The sequence below is a fragment of the Pinus tabuliformis genome, chromosome Q, assembly GCF_031772625.1.
Source record: "Pinus tabuliformis cultivar Carrire ecotype Pingquan chromosome Q, CPIR1, whole genome shotgun sequence".
NCBI lineage: Eukaryota > Viridiplantae > Streptophyta > Pinopsida > Pinales > Pinaceae > Pinus > Pinus tabuliformis.
The window spans coordinates 893,464,268-893,491,276 of record NC_142296.1 but is presented as its reverse complement, the minus strand read 5'-3'; the positions used below and the strand labels follow the sequence as shown (position 1 = coordinate 893,491,276).

The 27,009-nt window shown below is 40.7% G+C and overlaps 1 protein-coding gene across 1 annotated transcript in view; it reads right to left on the bottom strand.

Annotated features, from left to right (window-relative positions):
* The window catches only part of EMB1006 (Pentatricopeptide repeat (PPR) superfamily protein), a 77,504-nt gene extending 50,987 nt beyond the window's left edge, over window positions 1-26,517 (bottom strand). Inside the window, exon 1 of the mRNA XM_089385387.1 lies at window positions 25,447-26,517. Coding sequence (XP_089241513.1) covers window positions 25,447-26,336 — 890 coding nt within the window. The 5' untranslated portion in view covers window positions 26,337-26,517. The remainder of the gene's footprint in view (window positions 1-25,446) is intronic.
* Between the last annotated feature and the right edge of the window lie 492 nt (window positions 26,518-27,009).

Sequence of the window (27,009 nt, the reverse complement as noted above, 5' to 3'; positions counted from 1 at the left end):
GACGCATCGTGTTACTACCATACTCCCTATGCTAGGATGATATTGATCTGGGATCAATGAAACTGACTTTGGGTCAGTATGAGTGGTTTGAGACACTCTCTTTTGATATTGATCTAGGATCAATGAAACTGACTTCGAGTCAGTATGAGTGGTTTGAGACACTCTCTTTTGGTATTGATCTGGGATCAATGAAACTGACTTCGAGTCAGTATGAGTGGTTTGAGACACTCTTTTTTGGTATTGATCTGGGATCAATGAAACTGACTTCGAGTCAATATGAGTGGTTTGAGACACTCTCTTGTGATATTGATCTGGGATCAATGAAACTGACTTCAGGTTACTAAAAGTGATATAACTCACTCTCTTTTGGAACTGATCTGGGATCAGTAAGAGTGGTATGACACACTCTCTTCATATGGGACTGACTTCGGGTCAATAGAGAATGGTATGAGACATTCTCGATCAATTCTTCTTCTCCATGGTTCAGCAGAGAAGAGCAGTGCTAGGCACTGATGGAAGAGATAGTACAGTCTGGTAGATGGATCAGCGGATGGAGTTCCCCCTAGTTGAGAGGGAGTGTTAAAATTGGCAACTAGGGCCAAACTCCATGTGGGTCATCTTAGTTATGGCAACTGATATTTTTCTTGGATTCCTCTCATCAAGAGGTGTAGGATTGATCTAAAGATCATCCGATTCCGATAAGTATTCATGGAGATATGAATTTATTTGTGTTATGGGACAATTCGTCAAGGTCGACCAGCAACCCAACTGCCCCCACTTGTGCTCCACGTTTTAGTATAAATACAAGTGTCTTGCAAGTCATTTGTACACACAACTCTCTTGAGATTTCTTCTTCTCCACTTGTTTTGGGTTTTAGTGGAAAGAAGAATCTCTAAGGGAAAAACGCAATCCTAGAGGATGATGCCCTAGCTCATGAAAGCCATACGCTGTCCAGAGAAAGGTCTAAAACGCGGACATGAAGATGATAATGATGCCCTAGATATACGATGTCCAGAGGAAGCCTAAAACGCAGTCATGAAGGAGATTTGGCCACAGTAAAGAGGCTCCTATACACAGCCTAAAGAGGCTCCTATACACAGCCCAAACCTGCCCTTATACACTACCTAAAGGATGCCCTAACTGCAGTCAAAGGAGGCTACTTAGCTGCAGCAAAGAAGGGAGATATACCACTGTTTATGAGAGCTTCTATAGGCAGCAAGATCTGCTGTCATGAGGAGGCCTTAAAGAACACTAGCCGCAGATCTAGTAGACCTAGCCGCAGCAAGAAGATACAGCGTGAGGACAGCATGGAGAGCCTAGATTAGAGGTCGAGTTGTTGTAGGGATGCAGATTGGTTTGAGGGTTGTTTGAGGGTGCAAACAGGCCGAAGAACAAGGTTGTCTCAAGGGACAAGGAGTTAGAGATTAGGTCGAGTTAAGGAGGCTCCTCACAGGCCTATCTTGAAGGCAATTCAAGAGCACCAAGATGTTGGAGTAAAGATAGTTAGGGCACTTCTATTTGAGCCGCAGAGAGAGGCTACTACTGCGTGGGAAAAGAGGTTGTGTAGGAGTTGTGTGTAGGGTTGTTAGGCCAAGTACCTACAGGAGACTAATCAAGGTTGTTTGGACAGCAATCAAGGTAAGGAAATCTGTTTTAGGGTGAGTTGTAGATGACAGCGGAACTGTGATAGGCAGCGGGCCTAATCGATGAATCTGTTAGGATTGTTGCAGCAATCATAACTCAAATCAGTTACATTGGCATTGCTATGTGCTAGGCCGCAGGCCATAGCACCATAGCAAGCAACCTTGATATCTTAGGATGAATGTTGTAAGTATAAAACAGCGGTATGCATAGTGCAGTAGTATGAAAGATGCAGCTCAGTGAGACACAGTGACGGTGCAGCATGGTGCAGCTCTGTGATGCTAGACATGGTATGTGTTGTCGCACAAATTGACACAACAACGCTCAGACCGGGGGTTGTCACGCTGATCCCCGATCTCTCCGTTTAAGCCTGTCTCCCGCAGCTAAGGGGGGTAAACCCTATGAGGTGATGAAGACCAACTGTCGACCAGTTGGGTTGGGAGACACGAAGAAACGAGCACTAAATTGATTTTGTTAAGTTAAAAGACCAGTGCCTTGTGGGTTTGATGTTTAAACGATTATTTACTAGATGTTGCAGAGATGTAAACCATGTACAGCAATCATTTATCATCAAATAACTTGAACGATGCAAGATATCCAGTAAAACCACAATGTTCTTATAATGATTAAAGCTCAATAACGATATCCAGCGATTAAAAATTTCGAAAAGATAAATGCTTGATACACAACCACGCAATTATGAACATTAACCAGATATCATATTCATGTAGCTAATCTTCAAAATGATCATTCATGCATGATAAACAATAATTCCCACATCAAAATTTTAGCCTCGGCAGAAAAAGATAAAACATACCAAATTTCTAAGCCAAGACTGAAACTGGCAAAAATTTCCAAAATATTTTTATATTTTAAAGTAAAATAAAACTAAACTAACTAAAGATAAAACTTTAAATCTAAAAATTAAATAAAACTAAAGTCTAAACAAGGGACTTTTTATTTATTTTTATGAATTTTTTATTTTTTATTTAATTTTTGATATAAAAAAATAAAACTAATTTAAACTATAGAAAGAAAACAAAATCTGAATTAAAATCTAAGACTTCAACTTTTTTGTATAAAAAAGAAAATTTAATTTATTTTTTTTTAAAAGAAAACTTTTTAAAATTTAAATCTAAACTAGACTTTACTCTAAAAGACAAACTAAACACTATACGAATTTTAAACTAAAAAAAAGGGAGAATATGAAAATCGATTTTTATTATTTTTTTTTTGTTTAAAAGAAAATTAGAACTAAGCTAAACGATAACTGAGCTAATTCTTACCATATGAAACGCATACAAAAAAATAAAGAAAAGAACATCAAACGAAATCCTGAAAATTACATGTACGCTGACCTTAGCTCGTCGAAATACAAACCCGAGAAGAACTTACCACCTCGTGCAGATGAAATCGACGGACGGGTTTGAGGTGGATCCTGCTTGACGACGGAGAATTGCAACAGCAGATCGCAGGGGTGGAAAATCGAACAGTGGGCAGCGGAGAATGGTGGAGAGGGACGATGAAACTTAGTCCACGCAGCCCGAAGAGTTTTGCAGGGTCCGCGCGGAGGGGAAACGACGTGAGAGCCACTGGCCCGTGTAGAATGCCTGAATCTGACAGCGGAGTTTGCTTGTTTGCTATTTCGGTCAACTGGATGGCAGTGATAGCAGACTCAAACGGCAACGATTGATGTTTGAAATGCAGATTGGAGGCCGACGTGCTGGCAGAGAACAACGTTTTTCCTTTCCTCACACAGGTAGACAGGCGTTGAGGAGATAGAGCCGCAGGAAGCAGATACGCAAGGGAAGCAGTGACGATGTCTGCGTGAAAGGCTTACTGACAAACAGAAAAGCAAGGTTTATTACGCTGATAGGGAGGGCTGAGGCAGCGTAAGACTGCGAGGATGACAGCGATCAAGCAGAGGGGTGCAAAACGGCAGCTACACGCAGGGATTTAGCACTCAAATAGAAACTGCATGGGGAAGAATTCAGATGAAGAATTCAGATGTAGACTGCGCACAGCAGTTTATAGCAGCGCTTGGGTAACTTAAGAAGGCAACAATGATGATTGGATACGGATTTCAATGATGGACAAGGGGAAGGATGAGGGTGAGAGAGAGAGCATAGAACGCAGGCTCGGCAGCTGTGCAGCGTTGATAAACCTTCGGGTGCTTTCAGAAACCCTGCAAACCTGAAACGAAAAATCGCCTAAAAAAAATAATATGTGCATAAAACAAAATTAAAACCCTAGATGATCTAAACAGTATTTACAACTCTTGACTCTTAGATATCCAGATTGATCAGTAACCAGCGGTAATATTATCGAAAATTTCAGATTTACTATGAAGAACTTCAGAAAATCTCTCATGCAATTCAGAAAAATAAACTAAGCGATAAACCAAGGATCAAAACTAGCTGGGCTCTGCAAGAAAGTGCTTGCGGGAGTTGGTTGGTTCAGCCGAGAACTTCCCCAAATGCCCGCTGATCTTCTTCAATAAAGGTTTCCTGCACAGCTCACTTCAACCATCAATAAAGAGAGGAAAAATAATACTGGATCTCAAAAAGCAATGGAGATACCTGCCATTACTTCAGAAAACCCAATACCATTCAAACCCTAGCAAGTGAACAAGATACCTGTGCTCAACAATACTCTATAATAAGCTGCTACTAATGGCTGAAAATCAAAATATGCAGAAAATAAAATAGCTCACAGCACTTCCAGAGAGTAACACCAGCAAAATTTTAACCCCAAAGTCTTTCTTTATTAGCACCAGAAAAAGTTTACAAGAGAGCTTCTTCAGCACAAGACTCCAAGATCGAATGATCTCAAATGACCCCTAGCACCCTATTTAAAGGAAAAGATCCCAACAACTAGTTCAAGTGATCCATGTCAAAACGATCTCGACCGTCGATGAGGATCAAGATATCCCTTGATCTCATCCGTCGAATTTTTAATGTATTAAAAAATTGAAATTCTGCATTTATTTACTCAAAATATTATTATTTTATTATTTTTAGGTTTTTTACTTTATTTTATTTTTTTATTTTTTTATTTTTTATTTATTTATTATTTTTTAATTTATTTTTTAAATGGATCCTTGAACTTAGCTTTTGGGAAAATCACCTAGGACCTAGGACTTAGGACTTATGAGGGGATTAAAACATTTCTTAACCCTCAAAACACTTTACATCATGACTTTTACAACTTTACATCCCAAGGGGGGAAACCCATTTGACATAGACCCTCATAAACCACCCAGTTCTGCGACAGAACTATAATCCAGCAGATTAACACACTAGGATTCTCCTAAGATTCTAATGACAAAATCCATCCCGGCTTTGGGGTTAGGCTGAAGGAAAACTCTGCCGATCATGGATCGGTGAGACGAAAAACCTTCCGGAACGTAGATCATCACTTAGAAACTTAGGTCCACCTAGGCAATTTACAGACATGACTCATATCTGCTAAGATTATTTACAATTTATACATGCAGACTGGGTTTACAACATAAATTGATCAAGCTATCGATGACTGTAGAATGGCACGGACATGTCGATCAAGCGCTACCCTTTTTGCAAAGAAAAAGGGGGTGTACTGCTATGGGCAATTGACCGGTAGTGGTCAACATCTGGCTTTACTTGGGGACACGTTGTTGCACTGTAGGAATGTGAGAATCCAGAATCTGCATCCACGCAATACACAATAGAAATAAGTAGCGTCCATTCAAAAATCATCATATAACATTTAAGCACATAAAAGATAGAAGCTCTTTGACTATGAAAAGTAAATCTAATCTAAAACAGAAATGAAATGCTGAAATGACAAGGAGTAGGGATAGAAATACAATACAAAGGATGCCCTATGGCATCAGATATCATCTTTGAAGAACAGCTTGAGCATTTGGCCATTCGCTGGTAGATCAAGTGGTTCGCCATCCAGTCTGCTCAAGTGGAATGAGTTTGGTCCAGCTATATCTCGAATGATGTAAGGTCCCAGCCACAAACTGTCAAACTTCTTATGTTTTCCTGGTTTCTCATTCTTGCGGTCCCAAAGCAATACCATATCTCCCACCTGCAAAGATCTAGATCGAGAAAATTTATCAAAGTTTTTCTTAATGTTAGATTGATTTTTACATATGGCATCAAAAGCTGTCCTACGAGTTTCATCTAACTCCACAATCTGATCTATTCTATTTCTGAACAACATCTTTATTAGTAGAAAAATTCTGGAGGAGTTGATAAGCTGGCAATTTGAGGTGCACAGGTAAAGTTACATCCAAGCCATAAACTAATTCGAAGGGAGATTTACCAGTAGCTTTCTTCTTAGTGATTCTATCTGCCCATAAAGCATACTTGATTTTGCTGTCCCATGATCTCTTATTATCTCCTACTATCTTCTTGATAATGGTTATGCGATTCTTGTTACTTGATTCAGCCAGACCATTACCCTAAGGATAGTAATTTGACGAATGAGATAAGACAATGCCATACTTGAAACAAAAAGATGAAAACTCTAAAGAACTAAAAGCTTTGGCATTGTCAGTAGTGATCTTAGCGGGGACACCAAATCTAGTAATGACGTTATTTTCAATGAAATCCATAATAACCTTTTCAGTGGCATTCTTAGTAGGAATGGCTTCAACCCATTTAGTGAAATAATCCGTGGCAGTCAAAATCCAAGAGTAGCCATTGCTAGAATTTTCATGGAACTTCCCTATGAAGTCCAGACCCTAATGCTGAAAAGGTGCCTCTACAATGACAGGTTGTAGGGGCAAGGCAACAAGCTTCTATTTCCCAGTGAATAGTTGACAGGCTTGACAAGCTCTAACAAACTTGTGCACATCAGAAAAGATTGAAGGCCAATAATAGCCAGCTCTCAAGATTTTGTGGGCGGTAGTTCTAGCAACATAATGACCACCACAAAATCCTGAATGAAACTTAGAGATTAATTTCTTGGACTCAACGTCATCAACACACCTAAGCACTATGCCCTCAGGATTTCTCCACCCAAGGCCATCCTTCATAAGGCAATACTTAGTGGCTTTTAGTCTAAGAGCCCTTCTCATGAGCAACTAAATGGTTAGGACATGCAAGATTCATCAAGTAATAAACTATGTCCTTGTACCACTCGTGCTCTGCTAATCTTTGCAACTCCAGCGAGGACAGATCGTTAAGACAGAACAAACCAAGAGTCTTTTCGTTACCTTCAGTTAACATCTGAGCTAAACCTTGGCCTTTGACCAGCTTGGTGGGTCTGATTTCTAAATCATATTCTTGTATTTTAGTAACCCACCTAGTGCGAGTCCCTAAGCAATCGGTTTGAGTTAATATATCCTTAACAGCAGAATGTGGGACGAAAGCAATGACTTTAGAATAAACCACATAAGTTTGAAAGTGCTTAAGAGACTTGACCAGGGCATAAGCCTGCTTTTCCATGGTATTGTACTTCAATTCGGAATTTTGAAGTGCTCTACTCATGAAAGCAATAGGCTGCTCATGACCATCTTTATTCTTTTGAAGCAGGACACCAGCAATGGTATCTTCGGAAGCGAAAGAAAAAATCATGAAATCCTTGGAATAATCGGGACTAACTAAGACAAGAGCTCTTGCGATAGCACATTTGATTTCTTGGAAAGCCTTTTTGTCGTATTCTTGCCAAATAAATTTTGCATCTTTCTTTAGAAGATTTTGAATAGGCTTAGCTATTTCTGCATAATTTGGAAAAAACCTTCTAATAAAATTTATCTTTCCGAGGAAAGATTGAAGGGATTTAAGATTATGAGGGAGAGGAATCTTTTGGATTGCTTCAATTCTTTCAGGATCAATCTTGATTCCCTCCTTAGAAATGATATGGCCGAGTAATTTCCCTTCCGTTACTCCAAAAACAAACTTAGCTGGATTCAAAGAAATCCTGTATTCTCTACATCTATCGAAAACCTACCAAAGATGATTTACATGACTGATACCATCTTAAGAGAAAACAGTAAGATCATCTTGGTAAATTTCAATAAATTTCTCGATTAACCCTTTGAAGGCATAATCCATAGCCCTTTGGAATGTAGCCCCAGCATTTGTTAATCCAAAAGGCATTCTGATGTATTCAAATGTACCCCATGGTGTAGTGAACGTGGTTTTATGACGATCTTCCTTCTTAACCCATACCTGATTGTACCCAGAAAAACCATCTAGCAGCGACATCATTCCAGAACCGGTTACTCTTTGCAACAAAGTCTCCATGTTTGGCAAAGGGTAATTATCTTTCTTGCATGCTAGATTGAGGTTTTGAAAATCGACACACAGCCTTATCGTACCATTCTTTTTCCTAACAATCACCAGATTCGAACACCATGTCGAATGCCTTGTTTGAGCGATAATCCCTGCTGCAAGCATTTTCGCAAGTTCTTTCTGAACCAAGGGGGCTAATTTAGGATTAATTTGCCTAAGTTTCTGACAAAAGGGTTTAGCATTTTCATCTTTTAAGGGGATAGTATGTTCCATGACATCTTCCCTATAGCCCTTTAATTCATCATAAGAAAAAGCCAAAATATCTCGATATTCGCGAAGTAAATCAGTTAACCTTTTTCTTTCCTCCACACTAGTACTTCTACCAATTTTAACGATCTTTGGGTTTTCAAAAGTGCCAATGTTTACCTCGAGATATTCGCATGGGTCCATCTTATTTTCTTCTCTCAGCTTCGTGGCATCATGCCGATCAAAATGTTGCTCTAAGGCAACCACATTCCTAGGAGTAGGATTTATGATATGCTCATGATTTAAAGATCCATCCTCCTCAGAAACTATCCGAAAATCCTCAAACTCATCCAAACTATTAAGAAAACGAATGACTTGCTTTTCATCATTGAAAACCTGCCAATGCTCTGAGTTATCTGGAACAGATGGTCTGAATATTACTTCCATTTTGATCTTATCTTTAGTTAGCTCATCAAATAACTGGAAAGTAATAGCAGCTACGGCAAGTTCATCTGCCAAACTATTTTGCTCTCTTGGAATTGCTTCGACGTCACGGGCATCAAAATGCTCCATAGTATCCCACACAGCATTTCTATAGTTTCTTAATCTTTGATTTCTGCATGTGAATTTATTTTTAAGCTGCATGATAACTAAATCAGAATCCCTTTTAATGCTAAGCAATTTAACCTTCAAGGACTTGGCCAACTCAAGCCCCAACAATATAGCCTCATATTCAGCGACATTATTGGTTGCTTCAAATTCTAATCGATAGGCAAACTTGAAAATGTGACCAAGGGGAGATTTAAGCACTATTCCAGCACCTTTACCATGCCTAGACGATGCACCATCGAAGTACATATACCAAACTTTATCCTTGAGATCCCTAATCTTATCAGGAATTATAAAATTAGACATAATGGCATAGTTCCCAAAGTCAGATTGCTCTTTGATTATTTCGTTGTGAGGTCTCTTAGGATCTTCAACATGAAATTTTCTTTCGGGCTCTCTATTTAGTCTCACAAAACCATCACCCCTAGAAGGAATCATGGCATATGACCAATTCATTTGAATACTTCCTCCTAGATCAGAGGCCCACTTTCTAGATAACAGCATACCCCAGGCATCAGGCACATCCACAACAACAATATCCATGACAACCATGATGTCTGGGTAAACTGAAAGATGAACTTGCAAATCTTTGATTAAACCATGCACTTCGATTTTCTTAGAATCCATGGCGCATATGTTATAGTAGGATCTAGAAACTCTTAAGTTAAGTTGTTCCATGACCCTTTTAGTCATTACACAAGCGGATGCACCAGAATCCAACATGCAATTATTCAATTTATACCCATTAACTAATAAGGTGATAAAGAAAGGCTGGTGATCTTTGTTATCAGCATCTAAGCTTTGCAGATATATGGGAGCATCATGATAGTCAACTTCCCGAGTCTTCTGTTGAGAAGTATTGACTTGAGGACCTTGAATCGCTTTTAGTAACTTGTCTCTTTGGGAAGGAATTTTAGCAATCTCGGAGACAGGAACCCGGATTTTTGCATTGTTATACAAACTTCCCAAATCGACATCTATTCCAGAGTTTACACCAGGGTTAAAAGTTCGAAGGGGAATTTGATTCCCGCTTTGATCTTTATCCCTTCTCTGATAGGTCAAACCCTTATCTCTAGCAATTTCCAAGATTTGCTCGGGAGAGGGTTTTTCACCATATAACCTAGCCAAAATATCATCTTCATTTTCAAGGTTATTTATACTAAAAGCTGAAGAAGGATTCACAACATCACGACTCCTTTCCTTGACCTCTATCCAATCATCCATAGACAAAGGAAACTTGTTGCCTACTACATTTATTTGATCAGCCGTTCCAAACATTCCATTATCTAAAATTCTTCTAACGATGGGACAAGTGGCCTCTTCATGAAGAGCATCACAAACCCGACAGTAAGGAGGAGCATTATCAACCAAATTATTTAGCGGATTAGGAGGTTTCTGCTCACTAGATTGACCCTTCCTTTGCCAATTGTTATTTCTATTATTATTGTTTCGAGGTTGAAAATTCTGCGTTTGCGATCTTTCCATTTGGATCAACCTATTCTGCAAAGTGGTTATCTCCTTATTATGATTAATTTCCATAGTTTCAATTTTTTGAAGCAATTTGAGAACAAGCTCACTTTCAGGTTCTTGAACTGCTTTTCCTTTAGGTTCCTTTAGTTTCGTAGCAGCCCTATCGAAACCTGGAATCTCAGACTTCCCAGATGCGGCCTTGTCCTTTTCAAGCTCTATAGCTAAGGCTTGGCAATCTCTATAATCATTAAGTTTAGCACGCTTTAATTCATAAGATGGCTCAGGACTAAAGGCATCAATGTAAAAATCTTGGAGAGTTTTATCTGTAGGTTTATAGTCTTGAGGTAATTCTCTAACAATACCATTAAACCTTTTATTAAATTCTTCAACAGTTTCATCCTCTCTCTTTTTTATTAGGCTAATAGCTTTTATGAGGTGTCTTCCTTCTCTCTTATCTCCATATTTTTCTTTAAATGCATTAATGATCGACTGTAAGGAGTTAAATGAATTCTGAGGTTTTTCTGCAAACCAATCATAGGCATCGCCTCCTAGAGTTAAGATGAAAAGAGTCATTCTGACATCCTCATGATCGAAATTAGCAAATCTTGCGTACTTAGCCATCCATATGCTAAAATCTCGCAAATGAGAGTTAGCACTAATCGCATTATCTCCATGAAAGTTAGGCAATTTATCGATCCCAATAGATGGAATATCGTTGGGATATCCTGGAATGTTAGAAAAATCACAAGGGGCATACATATCCATGATGTTGTGCCTAACTTGACCTTTAAAAAGCAAATGAATATCAGAGAGGGCTTCTTGTCCAAGGTTTACAAGAAGTGTACGAGAAGAGAGTTTGTGTAACCGTACCCTGAGGACCTTCTCAGGATCAAGAGTAGGATTGCACAGACTGCTTGGATGTCTTCTAGTATACACTGTTGAAGATAATATATGAAGTGGAGTCGCCACCTGAACAAGAAGTGAAACACGAAAAAACTCGAAATGAAAGAACCAAGGACAGAAAAACTCTATCCCCGGCAACGGCGCCAAAAAATGTTGTCGCACAAATTGACACGACAATGCTCAGACCGGGGGCTGTCACGCTGATCCCCAATCTCTCCGTTTAAGCCTGTCTCCCGCGGCTAAGGGGGGTAGACCCTATGAGGTGATGAAGACCAACTGTCGACCAGTTGGGTTGGGAGACACGAAGAAACGAGCACTAAATTGATTTTGTTAAGTTAAAAGACCAGTGCCTTGTGGGTTTGATGTTTAAACGATTATTTGCTAGATGTTGCAGAGATGTAAACCATGTGCAGCAATCATTTATCATCAAATAACTTGAACGATGCAAGATATCCAGTAAAACCACAATGTTCCTATACTGATTAGAGCTCAATAACGATATCCAGCGATTAAAAAATTTCGAAAAGATAAATGCTTGATACACAACCACGCAATTATGAACATTAACCAGATATCATATTCATGTAGCTAATCTTCAAAATGATCATTCATGCATGATAAACAATAATTCCCACATCAAAATTTTAGCCTCAGCAGAAAAAGATAAAACATACCAAATTTCTAAGCCAAGACTGAAACTGGAAAAAATTTCCAAAATATTTTTATATTTTAAAGTAAAATAAAACTAAACTAACTAAAGATAAACTTTAAATCTAAAAATTAAACAAAACTTAAATCTAAAAATTAAATAAAACTAAAATCCTAACTAAAGTCTAAACAAGGGACTTTTTTATTTATTTTTATGAATTTTTTATTTTTTATTTAATTTTTGATATAAAAAAAATAAAACTAATTTAAACTTTAGAAAGAAAACAAAATCTGAATTAAAATCTAAGACTTCAACTTTTTTGTATAAAAAAGAAAATTTAAATTTTTTATTTATTTTTTTTAAAGAAAACTTTTTAAAATTTAAATCTAAACTAGACTTTACTCTAAAAGACAAACTGAACACTATATGAATTTTAAACTAAAAAAAAGGGAGAATATGAAAATCGATTTTTATTATTTTTTTTTTGTTTAAAAGAAAATTAGAACTAAGCTAAATGATAACTGAGCTAATTCTTACCATGTGAAACGCATACAAAAATAAAGAAAAGAACATCAAACGAAATCCTGAAAATTACATGTACGCTGACCTTAGCTCGTCGAAATACAAACCCGAGAAGAACTTACCACCTCGTGCAGATGAAATCGACGGACGGGTTTGAGGTTGATCCTGCTTGACGGCGGAGAATGCAACAGCGGATCACAGGGGTGGAAAATCGAACAGTGGGCAGCGGAGAATGGTGGAGAGGGACGATGAAACTTAGTCCACGCAGCACGAAGAGTTTTGCAGGGTCCGCGCGGAGGGGAAACGACGTGAGAGCCATTGGCCCGTGTAGAATGCCTGAATCTGACGGCGGAGTTTGCTTGTTTGCTGTTTCGGTCAACTGGATGGCGGTGATAGCAGACTCAGACGGCAACGATTGATGTTTGAAATGCAGATTGGAGGCCGACGCGCTGGCAGAGAACGACGTTTTTCCTTTCCTCGCGCAGGTAGACAGGTGTTGAGGAGATAGAGCCGCAGGAAGCAGCTACACAAGGGAAGCAGTGATGATGTCTGCGTGACAGGCTTACTGACAAACACAAAAGCAAGGTTTATTACGCTGATAGGGAGGGCTGAGGCAGCGTAAGACTGCGAGGATGGCAGCGATCAAGCAGAGGGGTGCAAAACGGCAGCTACACGCAGGGATTTAGCACTCAAATAGAAACTGCATGGGGAAGAATTCATATGGAGACTGCGCACAGCAGTTTATAGCAGCGCTTGGGTAACTTAAGAAGGCAGCAATGATGATTGGATACGGATTTCGATGATGGATAAGGGGAAGGATGAGGGTGAGAGAGAGAGCATAGAACGCAGGCCCGGCAGTTGTGCAGCGTTGATAAACCTTCGGGTGCTTCAGAAACCCTGCAAACCTGAAACGAAAAATCGCTTAAAAAAAATAATATGTGCATAAAACAAAATTAAAACCCTAGATGATCTAAACAGTATTTACAACTCTTGACTCTTAGACAGCCAGATTGATCAGTAACCAGCAGTAATATTATCGAAAATTTCAGATTTACTATGAAGAACTTCAGAAAATCTGTCATGCAATTCAGAAAAATAAATTGAGTGATAAACCAAGGATTAAAACTAGCTGGGCTCTGCAAGAAAGTGCTTGCGGGAGTTGGCTGGTTCAGCCAAGAACTTCCCCCAACGCCCGCTGATCTTCTTCAATAAAGGTTTCCTGCATAGCTCACTTCAACCATCAATAAAGAGAGGAAAAATAATACTGGATCTCAAAAAGCAATGGAGATACCTGCCATTACTTCAGAAAACCTAATACCATTCAAACACTAGCAAGTGAACAAGATACCTGTGCTCAACAATACTCTATAATAAGCTGCTACTAATGGCTGAAAATCAAAATATGCAGAAAATAAAATAGCTCACAGCACTTCCAGAGAGTAACACCAGCAAGATTTTAACCCCAAAGTCTTGCTTTATTAGCACCAGAAAAAGTTTACAAGAGAGCTTCTTCAGCACAAGACTCCAAGATCGAATGATCTCAAATGACCCCTAGCACCCTATTTAAAGGAAAAGATCCCAACAGCTAATTCAAGTGATCCATGTCAAAATGATCTCGACCGTCGATGAGGATCAAGATATCCCTTGATCTCATCCGTCAAATTTTTAATGTATTAAAAAATTGAAATTCTGCATTTATTTACTCAAAATATTATTAGTTTATTATTTTTAGGTTTTTTACTTTATTATATTTTTTTTATATTTTTTATTTTTTTATTTTTTATTTATTTATTATTTTTTAATTTATTTTTTAAATGGATCCTTGAACTTAGCTTTTGGGAAAATCACCTAAGACCTAGGACTTAGGACTTATGAGGGGATTAAAACATTTCTTAACCCTCAAGACACTTTACATCATGACTTTTACAACTTTACATCCCAAGGGGGGAAAACTCATTTGACATAGACCCTCATAAACCACCCAGTTCTGCGATAGAACTATAATCCAGCAAATTAACACACTAGGATTCTCTAAGATTTTAATGACAAAATCCATCCCGGCTTTGGGGTTAGGCTGAAGGAAAACTCTGTCGATCATGGATCGGTGAGACGAAAAACCTTCAGGAACATAGATTATCACTTAGAAACTTAGGTCCACCTAGGCAATTTACAAACATGACTCATATCTGCTAAGATTATTTACAATTTATACATGCAGACTGGGTTTACAACATAAATTGATCAAGCTGTCGATGACTGTAGAATGGCACGGACATGTCGATCAAGCGCTACCCTTTTTGCAAAGAAAAAGGGGGTGTACTGCTATGGGCAATTGACCGGTAGTGGTCAACAGTATGCATAGTGCAATAGTATGAAAGATGCAGCTCAGTGAAACACAGTGATGGTGCACCTCTGTGATGCAGGACATGGTGCAGCGTGGTGCAGCACAATGACAGGTGTTGCATGGTGATGGAGTCACCTTAGAGGATCAGTTGAAGCAGCATGCCTTCAACTGAGTTCAGTTAAGCTACCTCATGTGTCATGTTCTTAGAGATGATCTCCGCTCTTGTTTAGATAAGTCAAAATGTTGACTTCTGATGTATATGTACTATCTTTCTCTCTCTGTTGAACTATTGAAGAACATATAAGAAGAATTGATCAAGGGTTTCCCCACATTGTGATTCATGTTTATGTTCTATCTGCGACTTACTATTATGTGGATGTGATTGCTAATCTGGAAAAGATATTGAGCTAACTGTGAAAATTGAAATAAATTGCTCTAAACATAGAACATACCTAAAATTAACATGATGTTATCATCAATGATGCGTATCAATCTGGATCCTTTCTTATATGAATAGTTCAACTTGAGACTATCATGTTAAGTCATTATGAATACTTCCCTAGTTAAGAGGGAGTGTTGAAATTGTAACTAGAGTTGGTCTTCATAATGTAAATTTATCATTGATGTTTTTATTATATTTTTGTTAAAGCATGTTCTTCATGCTTAGAGAGTCAAACAGAGTCAAAAAAAATTATTATGAGACAAGAAAAATTATTTGAGTCATATCCAATTTGGACATTTGTAAGAAAAAGAATTTAATTTTTTTTTTGAATTATAAACCACACCTTGACCTCTTGGAGAGCTCATTCATCCATCACAAATCAAGGATCTTTTGCACCTAAAGAAAGAAGAAGAAGGCCGAAGTCAAAGGAGAGAGAAGCCAGTCAGAGCACAAGAAGAAAATCGAAGTTTTTACTCTACTACAGTTCACACGTGTGACAAAATTTTCTGTGGAACAGAGCCAAATTTTTGAGGTATTACAGGCTGAAATTCGGCCTCTACTACCGGACTTGAATTTTGAGTTTGACCAAATTTTGAAGAAGTTTGACCAGCTTTGACTTTGACTCTTAGAGGAGACTTGGAGGAGAGTTTGACTTGGTATCTTTGTGGCAGTTTGGTCTTGGTCTTGGATATCTCTCATTTTGATCTAATTCTATAAGAGAAAGATTGTTGGGTTTTCCCGTTGTGGACTTTGCCCGGGCCTCTAGCCTAATTTCTGGTCTCCCTTGTCTCATTGTGATCTTTATGTTCTAAACATTTGTATAATTGCTAGATGAAAAAGACATAAGAAGTAATAAGAAGACACCTAATATTCACAAGTAATTACCAAGAAGAGGAATAAAGCATTAAACTACACTATACTTGATTTCTCAACATGACTTACTGAAATATATATTATGTCCTTATATTATGTATAGTGTAACCTTCACGGATTTGTGCCACAGAAATAAGCTCAGATTATTGGATATACAAGTATGATCTAGATTTCCAGGTCTTAATTCACAGATGTAGCATCTCATACTAGTGTCTCGGACTGTTACAAGCTTAACCTTGTCACTTTCAGGGAGTTCGGATTCCTTATAACGCAGATCACAGTCTTTTCACGGAGATAGTTTCTTATCTTGCACAATTTCTTAGAATTTGCATCATAGTGTAGTTACCTTATATTCTTTGCAAGGTTCCACAGATAAGGTGCTTCATGTCCTCATCACAAGTCTGCAATTTTTTCATAGAAGATAGATGCCATAGGTAGCTTGTATGAATTACAGGAGTGTCATGCCATTGTCCAAAGAAACTCGGATCCATCAAAGTCTAATCTTGTCATGGTTTCTTAGAGGCTCGGATTACTTTAGAGATGATTTTGGATCATGGAGAGGACTTTTCCTTTCAGACAGGGATAATATTTAGACCACTGTCACATTTATCCACAGGTTCAGATCTCTTGAACAGGGGTAATGTGTAATATCCCGTTTCCGAGATATCCCTCAAACCCAAGCAAACTCCAACCAAACACGTCCCAATGATATAGTGATTGGGAATCTCAAAGTGATAAAAATAACAGTGGTACAACATATAATAATTTGAACATGAAATATAAGCAGATACTCAAGAAATGCAGAGAGAAATGCTAAGCCATTTTAGTATACTGAGTAATGGAATGAGTACAGGAGGTGATCAGAAAGATGGCACCTCGACTTGCACAAGGCAAGTGAAGAAATACACTCAAAATAGCAAAGGAATGGCCTCTCTCTGAACTGCGTCCAAGCTGCTGGAGAATTGTCGTGCTGCTGCTACTGCTGGAAATCAAATGAGGATTTGGGGTTGTTCCCCTCCTCAAAAAATGTTGAAACTTTGGAATCAAACTCTACTCAAGAAACCCAGAAAAACCCAAAAAGCTTTTCTGAAATAGCCAACCCCCGAAAATCACCCCCTTGGGGATCTACGTTGTCCCTCAAGGCTCTACGCTGCCATTGAATAGAATCCACCAAAAGAACTGCGTCCCTCTCTCAAGACTGCGCAGTTATCCAAAAATGCTCAGTTCCTCCTCAGTCCAAAGGAATATCCTCCTGCAAAAGACTGTTGAAAACTACCTTGCCCGAGTAGGCACTCGAAGTCCCCCGGGGCTAAGGGTGAGATCTCCGAACGGAGACACTCGTTGCACTAAACAGTGTTGCAGACAGGCTAAACAACTAGCGTGCTCTAAGTCAAAGTGACTAGCTCAAATGCACATAACCGAATAACAAAATGAGGAGGCTCCTCTCTCCTTTATAGCGTTGGCCTCTCTCAACCCCAAGGCCCACCTCCTCCAACGTAGTCCCTCTCTTGCCACATGTTCCTTTCCATCTGCGCAGTCCCTCCAAGTTTCTGCATGGGCCCCATCTCTGCGTGGTCCTTTGGCCCCCTTGGCTCCCCTTTAAGTCACAACGTTGTGCTACTAGGGAGTGACTTTATTCTAAAGGTGAGTTATGTCCCCTTTTTCCTCACCTTTTTATTTATAAATAACTATAAAAGGCAAAATTGAGCAAAATCGAATATTCTAATTAGCCATGGCTAATTAGGAATATTACAGTCTCCCCCGGAAAATGTTGCTTGTCCTCAAGCAACTGAAGTAATGGATGCTGCAAAATTTTCTCACTCTCCCAAGTGGCATCCTCATCCGGTAAATTCTTCCACCTCACCAAGAATTCTCGGACCGTCCTACTCCGTAGCTACCTCTCCCTGGTATCAATAATAGCCTCTGGCTGCAACACCAAATGCCCCTCATCATCCGTGGGCGGTAGCTCATCTGTCACTGTCACATGTTGTCCCAATGCCTTCTTCAGGCATGATACATGAAAGACGTTATGAATCTTGCTGCCTTGGGGCAGCTCCAACTCATACGCAACCTGTCCAATCCTGCGTATCACCCTGTATGGCCCATAAAAGCAGGGCTTGAGCTTTTCAACCCCCTTCTGCTTCAGTGACGACTATCGGTATGGCTGTAATTGTAGGTAGACCAAGTCCCCTACCTCAAACTATCTCTCCACCCGACCCTTGTCAGCATACAGCTTCTGCTGGTTCTGCACTGTAGCCATATTATCCTTGAGAGCTCGGAGAATATCCTGACTCTTTTGGATCCAAATCTTGGCTCTCAGAGCCTTGCTAGCACCAAACATCACGTCAGCAAAAGATAAAGGATGATATTCATACAAAGCATAGAATGGTGACATATTGATGGACATGTGATGTGTAGTGTTGTAGCAGTACTCCCCCAGATGCAGCCACTTCAGCCATGCTCGCTGCTGTCCACTGACATAGTTACGCAAGTAGCCCTCCAGCCACTTGTTAACTATCTCTGTCTGCCTGTCTGTCTGTGGGTGATAACTGGTACTCGGTGTCAACTCCGTCCCCACCAACCGAAAAAGCTCCTGCCAAAATCCGCCCATGAAACGGCTGTCCCTGTCACTGGTGATGGTCTTGGGAAGACCATGTAACCTGAAGATCTCTCTGAAGAACAGCTCGGCCACTTGTGCTGCTATGTAGTGTGCGGATATGGCGAAAAAGTGTGAGTACTTTGTCAGTCGATCAACGACGACAAAGATGCAATCCTTGCCCTATACCATGGGCAACCCTGTGATGAAGTTCATCGAAATACACCCCCACTTCCCCTCCGGAATGGGAAGAGGCTGCAATAATCCTATAGGATGGCTCATCTCCCCCTTGTTCCTCTAGCAAACGTCGCACTCCCAGACATGCTGGAGTATGTCCTCCTTGAGGCCCTTCCATGAGAACCTCTCTCTAATGGCCCTGTAGGTTTGGTAAACCCCTAATGGCCTGCCAATGGTGAATCATTTGACGCCTGAAGTAACTTCTTCTTGAGCTGAGATCTCTCAGTCAAGAAGATCCGGTCCCTGTAGTAGATGATCTCATCAACAACCCTGTACCTGTCATCCGCCACCTGCCCATTGAGAACCTCACATGCAAATCTGTCCTTGGAGTACTCTACTAAGAGTCGAGCCCTCCAGTCTCTGTCCAAGCTCATAAGAGACAACGTGGCTGGTCTACGTGAAAGGGCATCTGCTACCACGTTGTTTTTACCCTTGACATACTCAATGTCAAAGTCATATGCTTGGATTTTACAGATCCACTTCTGTTGCCTCTCATGTAGCTGCATCTGCTCCAAAAAGAACCTGAGGCTGTTGCGATTAGTCCTCACCCTGAACCTGTTATCCACTAAATATTACCGGAACTTGGCCAATGCATGCATGATGGCCAGCATCTCCTTATCGTATATAGAATACAACCTCTCGTGCGGAAGGAGCTTCCGGCTCTCAAAGGCTATAGGGTGACCTCCCCGCATCAATACTACGCCGATCCCCTCTCCCGACGCATCACACTCCAAAACAAATGGCTGCGAAAAATCTGGCAATACAAGCACTGGGCAATTGCTCATCACCTCCTTGAGCCTATCAAAGGCTCGCTGCACTGTATCCGACGAACTGAATGCCCTGCTCAAGCTCAATGGTGTGCTCAAACCCCCAATCTGGTGGTTGTCCCAGCGGAATCTCCCCAAACACTGTGGCATACCAGTCAAGGATGGACTGTATCTCTGGGTGCACCGCCTACCCTGTAGTCCCTGCCTCTGATGCACGCAGCTCCACTGCCCACTCTACGTCTCCCTTCTGGAAGACTACCTCCATCCGATGAACCAAAACAGTCTAAGGCAGATATGTGTGTTGTCCCCGTATCTTCTCATACCTCCCTGTCTTCTCATCATCCCACTCCATCTCTAGGGTCTTCCAATCTGTCGTGACCTTCCCTAGAGTGATAAGCCACTAAACACCTAGTATCATGTTGGTGTTCGGAATATCGACCACGAAAAAGTGGTCGGTCAGTGTGTAGGTGCCCATCGTCACTGATAACTCTGGAACATAACGAGCACACACCATGGTCTGATCTCCTAAGACCAAAACTGAAAAGCCATCGAAGCTCTCTATCTGTATACCTCTCAGTTCAACCATCTGTGCATCGATGAAGTTGTGGGTTGCCCCACTGTCAACCAAAACTAATACTTGCTGGCCACGTACTGTCCCCCGTACGCGCAACATCAAATACTTGGGAACTCCTCGCAATGCGGCAAGGGCCCCTCCAATAGGTGCAAAAGCTACACCACCTGTTGCTGGTGGTGGAGGTGGTAAAGGGCCCTGCGCAGTATGACTATCTCCTGCCTCCACGTCATCCTCCTCATCCTCTTCTCCGCTGCTCTCGGAGAAGACCTCAATAAAATGTGCTTTGCCAGCAGCACATCTATGTCCTGGTGCCCACAGCTCCTGACAGGTAAAGCACAACCACTTCTTCTTCAGCTCCCTCCTGGCATCATCATCAATCTATACTCAACCTGGATTCCCCTTTGGAGGCGGAATCCTCACATCCTTCCCCTTAGGCTGGAAAGCCTATCTCTGGGGGTAAGGTGTCCGGGTCCTGAGTAAGGCATCCTGTAAGTCCCGGGTCCTGCTAATAGCATCCTAGAGTGTGGCTGGTCTAGTGAACCTGACTAGACCCCGAAGTGGCTATGCTAATCTCTCAACATACATGTAGATCCTACGTGCTGTGGATAGATCAGGCACCATCAATGAAACCCTCAAGAAGTCTGCAATGTAGGTCTCTGGGTTTCCGGTCTATTTAAGCCTTGTCAGCTCAACAAAATGTTGTTCCGGATCCCTCCGGTCAAATCTATCCATCAATCACCTGGTAAATTCGGCATATGTTGTCACTGTGGAATGTCTGAGTGTAACCATCCCATGGAACCACCAATCCTAGGCCTCACCATCCAAATGTAATGTCGCCACCTTGATGGCCTCTGCCTCCGACATCTGGTTAAGCTGGAAATAGATGTCCAGCTTCTCCACCCAAGACCTTGCCGAACTATTCGATGAACCATCAAACGTAGGTAAGTGGAATCTACTAGCTGTGCGGTGGGTGTCTCCATCGTGATAATGTCAGTGTCCTCTGTGATGGTCGTGGGGTCTACTATCCCGTTGGAGCTTAACAAAGTCTCTGAATGAGAGTGTCCCTAAACTCCTACCCATAGGCCTGGTACTCCGCAAAATAATCACCCATATGACCGGGCTCTGCCTCTCGCTGTGCTCCGGCCCCCGTATCTGCTCCTAGGAAAGTGGGCATGGTAGAGCGTATACAGCCATGTGAGGCCACTTGCTGAGTAGTATCACGCTGAGTGGCACCCTGCTCTGGCAAATGGTGAGATGCACCTGATCCCTCTCCAACTTGGAAAACTCGTGGGCTCTCACGCTGCCTAGCCTCCATCGCCGTGAATCTCTGCCCCATCACCTCGATCTACCTCGACAGATCCTGCACTGATTTGAAGAGCATGTCCGCAAATTTCTTCCCGTCATCATCTGCCATCGATTCTTCCTGCTCTGCGTCCACCACAGGCTCCTCCTATTCTGTGTCCACCACCTGAACACAGTCTCCCTCTCCGTAGGTGTTCTCCAACCTACGCCCAGTGTCTCTATATCTCCTACCTCTGTAACAGATGTAGGACTTTTCCCCCGGTGTCATAGATTGCTAGCTCCACAGGCTGAGCCAGATCTATGCTTTGATACCACTGTAATATCCCGTTTCCCGGATATCCCTCAAACCCAAGCAAACTCCAACCAAACACGTCCCAATGATATAGTGACTAGGAAACTCAAAGTGATAAAAATAACAGTGGTACAACATATAATAATGTGAACATGAAATATAAGCAGATACTCAAGAAATGCAAAGAGAAATGTTAAGCCATTTTATTATACTGAGTAATGGAATGAGTACAGGAGGTAATCAGAAAGATGGCACCTCGACTTGCACAAGGCAAGTGAAGAAATACACTCAGAATAGCAAAGGAACGGCCTCTCTCTGAACTGCGTCCAAGCTGTTGGAGCACTGTCGTGCTGTTGCTCCTGCTGGAAATCAAATGAGGATTTGGGGCTGTTCCCCTCCTCAGAAAATGTTGAAACTCTAGAATCAGACTCTACTCAAGAAACCCTGAAAAAACCCAGAAAGCTTGTCTGAAATAGCCGACCCCCGAAAATCACCTCCTTGGAGATCTACGCTGTCCCTCAAGGCTCTGCGCTGCCACTGAATAGAATCCACCAAAATTCAGCCCGAAACTCTACCAAAATCCTCCAATATGCAAGAGCTGATCCCTTGCTCAATCTCCCAGCTCTAATCCTCCACAAAACCCTCAATCCGGAACTCCCACCAAAAAAACTGCGTCCCTCTCTCAAGACTGCGCAGTTATCCAAAAATGCTCAATTCCTCCTCACTCCAAAGGACAATCCTCCTGCAAAAGACTGTCGAAAACTACCTTGCCCGAGTAGGCACTTGAAGTCCCCCGGGGCTAAGGGTGAGATCTCCAAACAAAGACACTCGTTGCACTAAACAATGCCGCAGACAGGCTAAACAGCCAGCGTGCTCTAAGTCGAAGTGACTAGCTCAAATGCACATAACCGAATGACAAAATGAGCAGGCTCCTCTCTCCTTTATAGCGTTGGCCTCTCTCAACCCCAAGGCCCACCTCCTCCAACATAGTCCCTCTCTTGCCACGTGTTCATTTCCATTTGCGCAGTTCTTCCAAGTGTCTGCGTGGTCCTTTGGCCCCCTTGGCTCCGCTTTAAGTCACAACGTTGTGCTACTAGGGAGTGACTTTATTCTAAAGGTGAGTTATGTCCCCCTTTTCCTCCCCTTTTTATTTATAAATAACCATAGAAGGCAAAATTGAGCAAAATCAAATATTCCAATTAGCCATGGCTAATTAGGAATATTACATAATGTGTCACAAAATTCGGACCTTCCTCCAAGAAATGAACCACAAAATAATATGTTACAGAACAGGGTACAAGTCAAAAATCTTCGTCCTTATAGAAATGATTTGCTATTTCAAGGAGACTTTCTTTGCCTTCAATCTACTTCTAAACTTTGATCTCTCATAAACTTCTTCAAGACTGCTCTTAGAACTTAGCTTCTATATATGATAGTTACTTGGGACTGATATATATATTTTCTCTTCGCATTTATTTCATTTAGTTATGTCATCAAGTAATTACACTTTAACAATTTAGCCATTCAAATAGAGATCATAGTGCACAAGAGACACCAGAAATTAGGCAAGAGGCCAGGGAAAAACCCACAAGGAAAACTATCAATCCTTTTTTAATAGAATTTTTGTCATTAAGAAAAATTCAAGTCAAACTAACCAGTGATCCAAGTGCCAAATCAACCCTCCAACTCTCCCATGTTTTTGTCAACCAATCTATTTATATATGCCTGTATTTAGAAGCCACGTCACAGAGATAAAAAGCCTTACAAACTTCGCATAACTTCAGAAATGCAGTGCCATAGATAGCTCGGATATCACAGGAGTGTAGTGCTACAAAAAGCTCAGATAGGACAGGAGTACAGTGCCATAGGTAGCTCGGATGTCACAATGAGATAGGTGTCATAGGAGGCTTGCATCATTACAGGAAAAGGTGCCACAGGAACTTGCAACATCACAGAGAAAGGTGCCACAGGAACTCGCATTATAACAGAGAAATATAGCCTCAAGAAATCCGTATGCATGCTTCAGAGAATCTCGCACTTCTGCCTCAGGAATCTCGTCCTCCTTGCCTCAGATCAGATCATCGAAGTGTGTGTTTGATGGAAACGATTTGGCTCTATTTATAGTTGTTTGTTGTTTGTTCATGCAAAGGGAGGTGACTGTTGGGCAAGCCAACTCGTCTTCTAGAAGGCCAACTTGGTCTACTCGGACACATAAAAAATATACTTTTAAAATTCAATTTTCTTTCTTTTGAATGTCAAAATTAAATGTCCAAATGAGACATGACAAAAATAATTTTCTTGTTGACTGAAATAAAAAAAATTTGATCTTTTGACATCATACGTTATGAAGACTGAACCTAGTTACAATTTCAACAAATACAAATGAGGCAGCTGACCTCCCAGCCAATAGTAAACACAGGAATGAACCTTGGAACTGGTCAAATTGTATTGGGAATGAGAAATGTGGGCAAGAATTAGCACGAAGGCTAGATATGTCATGAATTCACTAAGGGTAGATGTAGAGGGCAATGACAGTCTCGTCCAATTATTATCTCGCTAGTCCGACTCTGCACACACTGTACTGTTGGTTGTTTCTTATTTGTCTGTGCTATCATTTCATTTGGTGGCATTCTCTTAGCATGCACAGTAGAAGGCAAACTGTTAAGGAGCACAGCAGATCAAGGGGGCGAATGTGGGAAGGTGCAGATAAAAGAGAAAGCTTATTATCAGGAAGAGTTTGGCAGGAATCAGAAGCAAGTTGCTGCAGACCAACTTGAAGAAGTTTTTGAAGAGGGTAGCTAAGGACTGAACCCAGCTTCAGCCAACTTGAAGAAGTTTTTGAAGCGGGTAGCTAAGGACTGAACCCAGCTTCAATAGATGGAATTTGGAGCAATGGAAATGCAGAGGCTTCAAAATGAGGATGAATGGGGGCGGATAGAATATGCTGAAGAGTTGATAACGAGGATGTAGAGTTTATCGAGGGGTTGGAGGGTTATATTTACTCTAGTGGCAGAATAGAACTTAGGATTACAGCACACTTGGCTGGCTTTGTTACTACCATGCAAAGAGAAATGAAGGGATGCTATATCAAAATAGTGCAAATGCTGGCACAGAGGGAAAGTGAACATGGAAAGGTGGCCCAGAAGCAGAACTTTGAGTAGAGTGACTGTGAAACTGCTTAGAGCTATAATGGCGTCTGGATGACCTGGAGCAGAGATTTCTCGGGTATAGAAAGTTTATTGTTTCTGAACTTTCCGGAGTCGAGATTACGGTAAGTCGGGCTTTTCAAAAGCCCTGCCCAATTAATGCTGCCAAAATGAATTGCAAGACTTGGGAGGAAGAAGCCACATGAAATTCAAACTAAGGATCATCCGACATTTGGAAAAGCCCCGCCAGGTATTTTGAATTCCTGGGCATTGTCTCTGTGTGCGCATGGGATGTCTATGTGGGCTTCTTGTCTATCTTTATATATTTATGTCTTAGAGTGCCCTGTCCCTCCGCCCCTCAGTTTGCCTTTGGAATCTGTGTTTAAAGAGGAATTTCCGGTATGCAGACAATTTCCCAGGACATTTTAGTTTTTTGGACAACAGTGCCTCTGGTTTTTTATACTCAAACTGTGATTGTACTGCCTGTGTGTAAATTGACTGCGCCTGCATAGATGATAAAATGTTTTAACTTGACCATCAAAGGAGTCTTAACTATGCATTTCAGCCAAAAAGAAAGAGGAAAAGAGACTGTGAGAGGCTTCTAACCTGGAACACCGTGAAAAACCCATAATCATTGCATTGTAAACGTGGACAGAGTGAAATTCTCTTCCTTGTGGCATATTCCTGTACAGTACCCAAAACTTTTCTACCATTCCAGCTTTACCGAGAAGCAGAAAAATGAGGGAATATGTTGTGGAGGTAACCAGAGATGGGTCCTTCAATCGCATCCATTGTAGAAGATACAGAGCCTGCAAATATAAACCCTCTTCTCCAAGCAACTGTAACAGCAAATTGCAATCCCTGTGGCTTATTCTTCCAATGTAAGGGTCCAGAAAATCAGCCACCATGGTGTTCCCTGGAAGATTCTTGGCGATATTGATAATGGACCGCAATAAATCTGCTACTTCATCCATAGGGTTTAATCTAGCATAGGGTTCATTATGTATCTCGCCTGCCTGACTCCGTTCAGCCGGTCCTCTTCCGTGCGAATTGAAATTGGGACGTAGGCAGGATTGGAAGAATGCATGAATGGGGTCTGATTCTGAGTTTTCTTTATCCATGCCCAGATTTTTATATTGTTTTGGCATTGTTTCTTCGTCCTCGGGGCCGAAAATCTTGGTGGGGATTTCTTTTTCTAGAAATTGAAGGAATATGGAATCGAACTCCCACTGTATGCTGTAAATTTGGCTTGCGGGTTCGTTGGTATTCTGTTGGTGTTGGTGAACAAGGGAGTTGGACTCAGAGTGGCAGAGGATTCGTTTATTGTGTTTAGTCGGGATGACCTGAGGAAATGGAGTTCTACATGTAGAATGCGGGAAATGACTAAGCAGAATCGATGAAGTAATGGAGCTTGAAGGGCATCCGGATTGAATAGAAAGATTTGATCTGTAATCTGGTGAGAAATGAAGAAGACTCGGTGTGTGGAGCATCATCATATTCAGTGGATGGATTTAGTGCTCATCACTCATACGCAGGAATGAAGTACCATTTGAAAACCTGAAATTATTTTGAGATATTTTATATATGAAATCAAATATTTTGGCCGGCCATATCCTCGACAAAACCATCCAAATTATATTCTAGAAAAATAATTTCGTCAAGATTGTAATAGTTATTTACTCTAGAAATTGTGGGAGTGATGAGGGAGGGTGGAATAATGGGTTAATGGGAGGGTGTTGTCTTTATAATGGGAGTGATCGCAAATAATGGATTAAGATAGAGATGTTTTTATGAAGGGATAAAAATATAATTAATTTATTGCGTTAATAAGTATATTTATTTAGAATAAGGTTTTTGTAATTTTAATTAATTATTAATAATTATTACATGGATGGTATAATTTTTATTAAATATTTTTAGTAATGTACATAAATTAAAATTTGAAAATAAAGATAGTTTATGGGACATATTGTTTTTTCATCTGCTTGATGTATTTGGTCATTTTTCTATGAAGTCTCACAATAAATGCTCCAAGCTTCGCTAAATAGATTATTCCAAGAGCTAGATGCGAGCATATCTGCATAACTTTCCCTGTTGTCTTTGAAGGCCTCACATTCTAAAATGTAATGCTTTTCTGTTTCCACTTTTTTGGAAGAACAAAAAATGCAT